Source organism: Eleginops maclovinus, chromosome 19, assembly GCF_036324505.1.
Source record: "Eleginops maclovinus isolate JMC-PN-2008 ecotype Puerto Natales chromosome 19, JC_Emac_rtc_rv5, whole genome shotgun sequence".
Classification (NCBI taxonomy): Eukaryota; Metazoa; Chordata; class Actinopteri; order Perciformes; family Eleginopidae; genus Eleginops; species Eleginops maclovinus.
In genome coordinates, this window is record NC_086367.1 from 6524179 (window position 1) to 6536432 (window position 12254).

General features: G+C 38.3%; 2 protein-coding genes across 2 annotated transcripts in view; one reads left to right on the forward strand and one right to left on the reverse strand.

Moving 5' to 3' along the window:
* Window positions 1-4965, forward strand: part of rock2a (rho-associated, coiled-coil containing protein kinase 2a) — a 44434-nt gene extending 39469 nt beyond the window's left edge. The window contains 1 exon segment of the mRNA XM_063908869.1: window positions 2774-4965. Within this exon segment, the coding sequence (XP_063764939.1) occupies window positions 2774-2777 (4 nt within the window). The 3' untranslated portion in view covers window positions 2778-4965.
* Window positions 4966-5040: 75 nt separating this feature from the next.
* slc66a3 (solute carrier family 66 member 3) lies at window positions 5041-11653 on the reverse strand. The gene is made up of 7 exons (XM_063908899.1): window positions 11414-11653; window positions 9493-9575; window positions 8199-8268; window positions 8027-8084; window positions 7551-7671; window positions 6450-6491; window positions 5041-5549 (listed from the first exon to the last, which is right to left on the reverse strand). Exons 1-7 carry the CDS (start codon window positions 11557-11559, stop codon window positions 5446-5448), a joined length of 624 nt encoding a protein of 207 aa, XP_063764969.1. The 5' UTR covers window positions 11560-11653; the 3' UTR covers window positions 5041-5445.
* Between the last annotated feature and the right edge of the window lie 601 nt (window positions 11654-12254).

The following is a 12254-nucleotide window of genomic DNA, read 5'->3' on the forward strand; positions in this document are numbered from 1 at the left end:
AATAGGTTGTGGGTTTTACTACACACCATTGGAAAACTTTTTAAATGGACTATCTGTTTACAGGTCAGAGTATGTGTTAATGCTTTCTTTGCTAATACTAAAAGAATAACAGAGAGTGGTCACAGTGAAGTTGCATACATACCCAGAGCTTCTTAAAGGGGCCCTGTTGGTGTTTTGGTGTTTTCCCTTTCCTGTAGTGTGTTATATAGGTTTTTGTGCATGTAAATGGTCTGCAGAGGCTAAAATCCCAAAGTTTCCCTGCCTGAAACACTTCCATTGGACTCCTTTGTTTACTTCTGTAACACTTCTGCTTCTATTGGCTAGTGCTCCAACACATTGTACTTTATAGGCTAAGGGGCGGGACATCTCTAAGCGGTTGACCAATCACAACAGAGCTGGCCAGCTAACCAATCAGAGCAGACTGGGCTCTGGTTTCAGACAGAGGGTGAAAAGAGGTGCTGCAGCACAGACAGTATGAGAAAAATACAAATATGAACCTGAAAATGAGCAGAATATGGCCCCTTTTAAATTGAACTACACATGCATGAATCAACACACAAACTTTGTTGATGGATAAGAGAAAATGTAAAAAATATTTTGAGGAAACGCACAACATAATTCAAAATCACTTAGAAGTTATTGCAAAGAAAAGCATCATTTATATGCTTTTCTTTGTGTGTGTATCATGTACGGTGTCCTTGAGTGCCGAGGAAGGTGCCTTCAAATAAAATGTATTATTATTATTATTTATTGTAACGTTAGACTTGATATTTTTTCTATTTTTCTTCCACTGTGATCCTCATGGCCTCCATAGCTAGGTCCCCTGGTGCAGCTGTTGTTCCAAAGGTTTTCCATCCTGATGAGTTGTGTTGGACACTATAATATGTATTTCAAAGATGCTCATCATTCTCCGCTCCAGTGCATCCACAGTCATCACAAAAGAAATGAGGTTATTTCTATACTTGTCTTGGTGGGTCAGTTATATGAACGCAATGAAGCCTTTCTTTTAGAGGAGTATACAACCTTTTTTGTATCTAGATTGTAGGGTGGGAGGACAGGGTTTTTTGTACTGCTCAGTGTTGTGTGACTCATCGTACCTTACATAACCCAAACATCTCTGAGAGAACAGTAGGCAGACCTCACACTCAAACAGAATAGTTATGCAGTTTGTCTGAGCAGCCCGTCAGAAACTAATCTCCCCTTTCAGATTGGAGGACTTTGGTCTCCAGGACTGGCACTGGGCTTTGGATGATATCGATGAGGATTGTTCCTCTATTCATTTCTGATGGTGATATGGTAACACTTTGTGCAGTGTGCTGTGCTGTGTGTGGATTTCATAACCTTTTCCACAGTATCTTCAATTTACACAGCGGCAGCTCCAATTTGCTGTGATTTTAAAAAGAGAATCAAATTTGAATACTGATCAAATAAATCAGTGTCAAGAGCCTCTGCTGCTCATTCTCCACTACATAGACCTATAAGAATGTTTGGTGCTGTCCTCCAGTCACATCGTTCTGTTAACAGCATGTCTCCCCCCTCGTGACCTCAGCCCTCGCAGGTCAAACGGCTTCAAATTGAAACGAGACGACTCCCAGAGTACGCAGTGGTACAAGTGACGACGTTTCCCTGTTAACAGTCCCTGAATGTGTGTATTTGTGTTTACAACCAAACGGTGTCTTTTTGCACTATTGAGACACGGTCTTGGTTGTCAGTGTGCAGTGCTGGTGGAGGGCTACGTCCACATGTTGGTCCCAGTGCATGCTGTCGGGGGCACTCGGAGCTCGGATCACCTTCACACTGGGTGTTATTTTAATGAAATAGTTTTTTCATAATTGATTTTAGGGAAGAACATCTGGGATACATATAATCACCATATAGCTCTGGCATCATTTTTAATGTGAAATAATCTGTTTTTACTTAAATGTTACTTTAGCATTGTTTGCAATAAAAGGACTTGCAGTAATATGAAAGATTATAATACAGTTTAATCTTTTCAGCACTGATTTACTTATTAATTTGGTATATGTGTATTGGTAAGTGTCTTCATGATGTTTGTCCACCAGAGAGCACTGATGCCTTTATTTTTCAACGTGTTAAATGTCTCTCAGTATACATCACTGCTCCAATTCTTAAAAAAAAACTAATTCAAGGGATGCTAATAATTCTTAGTTTTTTTAAATGTAAAACCGCGTTAATGAGGTTAATTTGAATAATAATTAAACCAATTAAAATTTTCTGTGAAATACAGTTTTTTGGGGGAAAGTCTTTATCTTTTGAATATCATTTAAATGAAGTAATACTTTCATAATAAATTGGATTTATTTTCATTTATTGACTTCCTTGATTTAATGTGATTAAACCTATTCTGATCATTATAATGTTTTGTTTGATTTGAGTTTTAAGGCCATATAGCCGTAATACCTACTATTAACACGCCATCCATTTCTAACTTCAACACGTATAACTTACTTTCAACTCTTTTCTCTCTTCAGGGTCCTTTCCTGCTCCCTGCTTCCATCCAGTTATAAAAACAACTCTCTCACACCTAGAAATTAGTCTGTAAGATGCAAGAGAGATCTGACTAAAAACGAGTACTAGGTGTTTGTGATATAGTCATGAGCTAACTCTCCGTATAACACGCCAAGTTTATACACTATATCTGACCACCAATCACAGGATGCTTCAGTCGGTGTTATTTGTATCATGTGAGGACATGTTGTCATCCTCTGATCAGTGTTTGCTGTTACTAATCTGTTTCTCTCTCTTCCTCCAGTTAACCTCGCTTGAGATTGCGGCGCATCGTGGATGTGGTGGTGGTGGTGGGGGGGGTTGTCCTCCTAAATCAAAGACTACACAAAGCTCTGTTTGCAGATCAGCACACTGAACTCATCAAATCTTCACACCCGCCGTGCTTCAGCCTGTGAGAGTCAGCATTCCCTTTTTTTTTTGGTTGAACTTATTTCCCGGGCATTTCCAGCGGGCAATCACCTGAGCACCTGCGATCTCTACACCGTGATGGATATATTGTAAGAGTATTAGCTCCTCCCGGGCCCTCCACTAGAGCTATGAAGTGTCTCCGAGGGCTGAAGTGGCTCTTTCAGCTCCCACAGAACACAAAATAGCTCTTATGAGCCGACAAGGGGACACACTTACCTCACAAGGACACTTTCTGACTGAAGGACCCGACAGAAAAAAAACTCCTCACCGCCTTTTGGGATTCTTGTGGCCAAATAAAAAAGACGTGTGTTTAATGAACAATATGAAGGGTATAAAGGGGGAACACTACACTCGTTCTGTAATGGTTGAAGACTTGATCTCACTTATCCAAACTGTTTTTATGATTGTAGCTTCCCACAACTCTGCTTCACACGGGTCACAAAATTGAATAAGGTACTTAAGCAAAGCAGCTCTGAGGGGAAGGAGTGTCACATTCCTCCCAGGATTCAGCAAATAATTCCTTGAGTGCCTCTTATTCAGATTTCTGACTCGCTCTGGATCACCACTCTGTCGTTACAGATAGCATTAGATTAGACGTGAGATCCACACAAACCCCCGTAATCTTTCAAACCTGCACTGTCAGTTATGAGGGTTAATGTTTACTGAATTCAAGGGGTGCACCGTTAACGCTTTTCTGATCCGAGCTCGACTCATCTTTTGTTGATGAATGTACTTTACCAGAGACGACACGCAGGCATTGTATTACTTTATCCAAATATACTTGACTGAAGCCTGCTTTCATCACCAACTCCTCTGAGTGAACCTGCATGTGTTTGCCTTTTCAGGCCTCCACCTCTTAGGATTTTTTTAGGGGAATCTATAAGGTGGCCAACAGGTGCATACGCACTACAACAGCCCAACATATCTCCATTAGGAGAGATGAACTGAAGTTTCTGAATTGCTACAAATAAAAAAAGACAAATGTGCCAAAACACATGCGAATGAAGAAACATCTTCACCAACTCGATGAAGCATGCACAGCATTTACTAAAAGCGCTGCATTAATGAAACGCTGCAAGGGGCTCAAAACACTACGTAAACGGGGACAGTAAAAAGTGACGCACACAGCTGGGACCGGAGCGCTTGTTGATATTCGGTGATTATAAAGTTGGCCAACTGTTTCTGGTCACCTAACTAAAAAGTTTTATTTGTTTATTTTATTAATGTGATCACTTGATTTGCTGTAAGCTATCTAGCTAATGTAGCTAACCCAGTTATTTCAATGGACTGACAAGACAATTACAATAATGAACAGGCTTACTCTGCCAACAGTGACAAGCTGTGTGCATCACTTTTAAGCATCCCCTTTTCCGTTTGTGTTTTGAGTTTCTTGCAGCGATTTTTATTTGTAGCGTTTAGTTTATACAGCGCTTTTATTAAATTAATTTGCTGCACGTGTGAAGTTGTTGAAGATGTTTCTTCATTTGCACGTGTTTTGGCACATGTGTTTTTATATTTGCTTTGTTTCTGAAGCTGCAGAATGTTTCTCCTAATGAAAGTGTTTGGGGCCGTTGTAGCGCGTTTGCACCCGTCGGCCTCCGTACAACTACCTAATAAAAAGCAGAAACAATGAAGGTTATGCAATCATATCCCATGAGTCAAATACTGAGCAGCACTATTCCATTCAAAGTTTTTCTAAAAGTGTTTTGTCCTGATATTTTTGTATTAAAAGTAACCAAACTCTGAGTTTGGGCACATTGTTGTGTATGTGGCTTATACAGCAAATGGAGAGTAACTATTTGTGTGTGTGTGCGTGTGTGTGTGTGCCGAGTGCTCTCCTTTAACCAAGAAGCATGTTTTATACATATGAATATACACAGTCTATATTTTACATGCCATACAGTGCACATTATATTATTTATACAGCCTTGTCCACTTTGTATTTAAGGGCTCTACATCCAGATTGCATGTTTGCTACCAAACTGCTCTATAATAATAACTTCTTCAACAATAAAGACATGGATGTGCCTTTTGGGTTTGGATTATTTTTCTGTTTTAAAAGAAACATCATTTTGTACATAGGGCTTGTGTGAGACAACTGACCACAATGTAAGGAATGCTTTATTAAAATAGTTCAGATAAGGAATGCTTTACAAATTACAGTATTTCTCATATTGCATAGAAACATCTCAGATATTGTTCTTGTGCTCTTTATCTAAAAACACTATATTGTGTCACATACAGTAGGAAAAGGCGTTAGTCTCTGAAATGACAATAGGTTGCAGTTTTTTGTCTCTGAAATGTTATAAAAAAGATAAAGATTTAAAACGGAGGTAAAAAAAAGCACATTTGATGGGTGAATTTTACAAAAGCTGCCTTCATAACCGTCTTTACATGTGAGGTTTGTTTTTCAGTCTGAAGTAACGCGGAGATCTCTGCTACACAGATCTGGAGCCAGCAGGGTCAGCAGGTTTACAGGACAGCCCGCCTCAGGATCCAGCTCCAGCTTTAGTCATCCTTCTTGGAGCTGCTGCTGCGCTGCCTCTGGTAGTACAGCACGGTGAGCAGCACCCACATGTTGAGCAGCGTCATGACGACGAACCGCACCAGAACTGTGACGGAGACAGGTTTTTTATTAGATTTGAAATACTTGAGCAAAGAACGCTGGTAGAATCTTCACACTTATCATGATATTTTTGTTAATTGATTATGTGCAAGTTAAAGGTGGTAAAGAGCTTACAATGGTCACCATATATTTAAAGTTAACATTTTTATTCGACAAAAAAATGAGACATTCCCATTCTTTGCAAAAATGCATACTTCAGATGGAAAAGGCAAAAATAAAATAAATGATTTTGCCCCTTGAACACAATTTTAATGTTTGCTACTTCATTAATATTTCATTTGTACATTTGGCCCATATATCGGCTATTAAATGCCTTTTCCCTTGCACAGTATTCTGGTTGACTAACCCTTTAATTCTGACAAGATGGGAATCACAATACTGATTAAGTACTTCAGTTTTATATAAATATTTAGCCGTTGGATGGATGGAACAAGACTAATAGGGAGAGGTCCAAAAGCCTCTGTGACAAAAGGGACAAAAATGACCCAAGATGCAAAAAAAGAAGAAAAAAAGAGACAAAACAACCAAATAGGCCTAGATATTACCACGGAGAGATGTTAAACAGCCCTAAAGACACCCACAATGGCTACAAAGTGATGCAAGACAACCATAAAGAGACACAAAACAGTCAGAAATGAAAGAAAATGACCACAGACACCCAGAACAACTCCAAAATGATGCAAAACAAGCACCAAAAAGGCAAATCAAATCACATAAACATGTTTTTCTCATAGCACAGCATCAGATCATATGCTTGGCTCATGTAAAACTATGCTGATGGTTATTTAGGAAACAAATCTTTTTAGAGGGCTGCCTCTGAAATGTTAATGGAGATCTGTGGGGACCCTGAACATCACACAGTCATTTGTCATCCAGTTTGACTCACCCTGCATGTCTCCAGTTGTCACTGTGGTGGTGTAAATCCGTGCTGAAACAAAGAGGAAGCCGTGTTAATCACATCCTCATTAATCAAAGACAGCGTCTAATATTTCGTTAATGAAGTGTGGAATTGCTGGTTTCTGAAATTAAGAGCGGAGTAAAAGCATAATACATATTCATGCACTGACACCCTACAGTAACAGTCCTGTAGGGAGAAGAACATCTCCGAAATGGATTAAGCACTTCTGGATGTATTAGAAATGCTAACATGAGGGCTAAGCAGATAACAGGAGAATATTGGCCTTATTTGAAAAGGGAATCCCAGTGTACTCTGGGTAATATAAGACTTTATTAACCTACAATAATTGCTTGTAATTATTGTTTTTCCAAATGTATCTAGAAGTCACCGTGACACTTTAAAAAGGCCCTCTCTCGTTTTCAGGTTCACGTTTGTATTTTGTGCCTCTACTGTGACTGCTTTAAAGTTCAAAAAGCTCTTTATTTTTCAATTTTATATGTAATATGTAAACAAGGCATTGTCTTAGTAAGTACATTTCCCAGATTCAAAATTAAGTCATTTTGATGACATTAGAAAAAGATTTTCCAGAGGGAAATTAGGATGTGTTTTTATCACCACATAAATCTGAGAATACAGTCACAGCCATTACAAGAAAATGCATTTCTGCCATGGTTTTGGGACTCCAATGTTCCACAAATCAGCCTTTGAATTGTATATGAGCAATAACTGTAATAACCTTTAGAACATAGATAGGTATACAACATAAAGTGCTACAGATGTTGAGATTTTAAGGCATTATCTATCGCTCATTTTTGGCTTGTTTTTGTGTAACAAACCACTCAATTTGTACTCTCAACCACTGCCGGAAAGTGTGATAAACATTTTCTGTGATTCAAATGGATCAAATGAGGATGTTAAAAGGAGCCTTGCTGGTCATCATGGTGGAGCATTTAGTAGTAATAAAGCCAAATTATTGAGGAGCTGGCGGAGAACAAACAGCTAAAATAGGAGTGAATTTGGACTTGAATTCTAAAAAGTTACCCCTGCTCTTCTGGTACTTCATGTACTTGTCCGGTGTGTGATACTCACCTAAACATGTGTAGGTAGCCATTGCCCAGGAGAGAGCGCTAACCTGTCCCGCGTCCTTAGACTTCCACATGCACTGCAGCTGGGCAAATTTACTCGCTGCACTGATGAATGTGCACAGGCTCTGCGGAGAGAGTGGAGGTCAGACTGAATACAGGTTCTGCTGTTATTGTTCTTTTGTATAAAATGATGACCAGTATAACAAAGTATAGTTTCCAAACACTTCATATAGCGTGCTAAAACTTCCATTCTCAGATACAAAGCTGTTGCAGGATCACCGCTCTCCCCTATTGATATGCAGACACACTAACCAGCAAAGCTATTTGGCATTCATCAGGTCTAGGTGCCTTCTTTTGATACATCAGGTGCAATGACATCTGGATAACTTGCTGTCCAAACCTCCAACTCATTGCCCCTGAATGATGACCTCTCTTTGCTTTACTTTGTGACTAATGATTGACGTTAGAATGATTCATTACCATAGCCGAATCTATGATCCACTTCTCCAGAGTGAGGAGCTTCCAACCCCCGACAAACCTGAACACATTATGTTAAGGCAATAACACGTGACGTACTGTAAAACACATCACTGGGTCATTGGTTTTCATTTACAGAGTGAACACAATTCTATTTGAGGTGATGGAAGGATACAGCAAGGTGTACAGGAGGCTCTGCTTCAGGCTGCCGTTGTAGTGCAGGATGAGGAGCAGGAGGATGGCATCTGAGGACACGGGGAAGATTGAACAGGAACATGATCAGTGGACTGCAGGCTTTCATTTCCTTTGAAGGAGTACCAATATCAGTTCTTACGGTGTCATTAACTCACCCAGAAACTAAATTCTCTGCTTCAAAATCTTTCTTCTATTTTCTACCCAAGACCGTGTTTTAGAAATGAAGGTAGTCACGGGCTACGGTTTGAAGCATTGAGTTGGAAAAGGGTCTATCTGCAGTCTTGATTATATGACAGGCCCACTTTACACCCGCGTTAAAAAATGACACGCCCCCAGCAATAACTCCCGGTGTTACTGTCCTAAGTTTAACCCTAACCATGACATTTTGGTAATTCTAAACCTAAGTGACTGGGAACATTTTCTGAAGGTTTACACTTAAGTACTGTTCGCTCGCTAATCGACTTTTTTCAAACTTTTTTTTTTTTTTAAACAACAGGTGATACGAGACGTTGGAGTTATTTATTGCAAAACACTTAAGACTGGACCTTTTTTTTTAAATTAACGTTCATGATTTAAAAACGTACTGAAACGGTAAAAGTTCTAATAAGAAACAGTTAACAGTTAAAACCCAAACCAGACATTACCAGCCTTACGCAAACCCTGCTTTATGTCTATTTTATTCTAATTTCAAAGTTTCAAGTCAAGCTGTCGTGAAGAAGACCTTCAACTAACAATTTAGACCATACATTCATGTTTACAATGTTTACTGAGGATCAAATCAAATAAGAACTCTGCAATTTTTTCAAAGACTTCTCTACAATCTGATTTCTTTTAGCAACCAGTGGAGTCACAGAAGAAATTGGGGTCCTTCATTGTTAAGATGTCAGTTATTCACCTCTAAGGGCGAATATGGGCTGCGTGACAGGTTTGAGTATACATGAGTGATCTGTTTTATGCCACTGTTTACAAATGGAAATCAATTATGTTCATAGATAATTAATGCCCCTCACAATTGAGACCTATGTCAAATAGTTAGGTAGTCTACCTGTGATAAAACATTCTCATATGACAACCAAGAGAATGATCAATTGACTTGTTTTCTGTACATCCCCTGTGCGAGAAATGTTCTGCTTTCCTGTGACAAGACGAGTTACTCTAATAGACAGGCATTATATAGGTGTGGATGTGAGTTTTATAAAAAAAAAAAAAGCAAAGAATATAGATCCAAAAGAATATCTAAAGAAAATAATATTTTTTAATTTCAGATGGCTCACCTTGAGCAATGAGGATTGGGTATTCCAGGTATGTTGGCGGTGGGTAGTCATAGTACATCTGGTATGTTACAAAAACAATATACCTGTAAAGTAACGTAAAATAAATAGTATTGAATGATCAGTTTGAATGTTCAAGAGCAAACAAGGCGAGCATTGGATGAGAAGAAGCCCAATGTAGACGGAGGGGATTTAAAAAACTTAGCCTTTAGTTAGTGATGGTTTCCTCAAATGAAGGCCTACTTAGCATGCCGTTGAATATGCTGCTGGATATGCCTGCAGGCTGCGGTTTAGCACAAGTTTCTATGTGCAGGACTGAGAAACTGATGCGAGGTTGGCATAATGATAAATGATTAAAAACAAATGTTAATGCTGCAATGCACGTTTATTTAAAAAGCATGTTTTATCCACAAGTTTAAAAGAGAGCACATTTAAAACAATAAAGTGCATGCAACTTCTTTTTATATAAATTAAAAAAGACAAAAAACATAAATAAGTCATTAAAGATGGTGCAAAATAAAAAGGACTTTAGTGCAAGGATTTTCAGGCAGACAAGAGATCATTGAATTTCAGACTAAGTTATTATGTTGAGGAGGGTTGATCATCTTTGAGCGTTTATTATTTCGCTAATGAAACTTGTGAAAGTGATCACTTAATCAATGAAAACTAATAGAATAATTGCAAGAGTAAGAAAAGATGACCGATTTTGTCATTGCCAATGTAAGATATATTTAAGAGCTGCAACAATTAGTTGATCAATAGAAAACACTTAAACATTCGAATCTTGTCAATTTTCACTTTAATCTGACACAAAACTGAAAAAAGCAGCAAATCTCCATTCTTAAGGTAGACGCAAAACAGCATTTTTCGACATATTTGCCCAAAAATCAAATATAAGATTTACCAAAAGACACATTTTCTGTTGGTCGATTAATCCTCGCAGCCCTACTGTGCAGCTTTAAAGCTTGTTTATTTTACTGTAGCATGCACAATGACAGCAGGCGATCGCTCACCAGCACAGTGGAGACATTTAACAGTGAGGCTACTGCCTGGCACCGAGGAGAGACAGCACGCTGAGAAATGATACAGATACATGATAAATGTAGTGGAACTTTAATAAATCCTACAAAATAAAATACTAGATAATAGGATGAAGGCTTAATTTTTAGGCAGAGTTACTCCCTGCTTTAGATTTGAATAGCTCCTGTTACAGACACTGATTTAACGTCAGAGTTCAGATCGCACTGTAGCACACAGATGTTAGGATAAACAGACCTGGCTGACGCCATGTTTGTTGTCCTCAGCTCTGTAAACAATTGTTTAGTGTTAAGCCTTCATGGTGGGATTATTTTTTATTAAGCAGCTTTTCAGTTCAAAACTCAGTATGGTTATTCCCCTTTAGACCATCTACTGTCCTATTTTACACTCAAACTGACAAAGAAACTGGCTTTTTATCTTCGTGCGTGCAACATAATTACTTTTAGGGTGGCCTCGTGAACACCTTTAACTTACCTCAACAAAGGCAAACTGCGGGGCAGTGAGGATGTTGGAGCTAAAATACAGGTTTTATTTACATAAAAGGGTATGGTGGTTAAAATGTATGCCAAATTGACAATTATGAAAGAGGGTTTTAGTATCGTCTTATATCAAATGTAAAGGTATATGCACCATTACCTGAAATCAAATGTATTATGATTCATAAATGATACACATTTTAAATGGAGTTTGGAGCATAGTTTTGGAGGCGGGGTTCTTTACACGAGAGAAGTAGCCGGGTAACAGGAAGTCAGCATCATCCATCAGCATTTAATAATAGTAAGTAATGCACTGCTTACCTTAACACTTTGGATACCATTGATTTTACTTTGCATATAAATTGCACATTTTACAGGTCAATAACCGCACTTAGTGAAAATTCACATACCCGAGCAGCTCGAGAAGTAGACTGTTGAAGCTGAGTCCTGCCGAGGACTTGGCTCGCATCAGTGCAAAGATCTGCGGGAACTTGAGCACCATGCACATTAGCAGGGTGCTGAAGTTTGCAGCGTGCAGCAACGTGTCGGACTGCATTGTTAAAAACTAAATGTGACCTAAAACTTGTCAGATTTCAGAGGATATGGCAAAAAAGGGGCAGCCAGATGCTACTGAGTTGTCACCAGTGTCATGGTAGATGCATTTAGTAAAGCTTTCCGTTTTGTACTTTCAAAATAAGATTTATTTTCAGTCCCCAATTTTATTACAAAAATATAATAATACTAGTTATTTGTATTAACATTTGTATTGTTTTCATATAATTATTTTTAAATCAAAAATAATTAATACACCCTCATTTACAAAAAATTTGCATTGTTTAACAGATTATATTTGTTACTCTAATTTAGAGCAGTGTAAAGGCAAGATATTGTTAAGAATACTATAACTATTATTTTATCTTTTTAGGGCGTCAGTGTTTTATTTTTGCACTAATTTAAAGAATGACTTTTAAAATATTATGGAATGTTTTCCTGTAGCTCTTGTACAAATATTGTTATGCTCTTAATTTGAAGGCCAACTTGTTTTATTTCCTTTATTATGCTGTGAAGTTTTCCAGTCAGCTGGCATCTTGTTTTCACTTCCGCATACATCCACTGAAATCTGATTGGCTGCCTGTGCTGACACGTTAAACCAAAGTATTTGAAGTCCTCATTTCAGAAGATGCGAAGTTTCCAACTTCCTGTAGTCTGGTAAAATGAGTCTGTGTACCAACTTGAAAAACAAGCTCATTT

Excerpts from the sequence above, each read along its gene's own strand:
- slc66a3 (XM_063908899.1), bottom strand. The coding sequence starts at position 11,559 with ATGCAGTCCGACACGTTGCTGCACGCTGCAAACTTCAGCACCCTGCTA. Across the intron at positions 8,085-8,198 it reads AGCCTCCTGTACACCTTGCT|GTTTGTCGGGGGTTGGAAGC; the intron begins GTATCCTTCCAT and ends TAATGTGTTCAG. Across the intron at positions 6,492-7,550 it reads GGCTACCTACACATGTTTAG|CACGGATTTACACCACCACA; the intron begins GTGAGTATCACA and ends TCTTTGTTTCAG.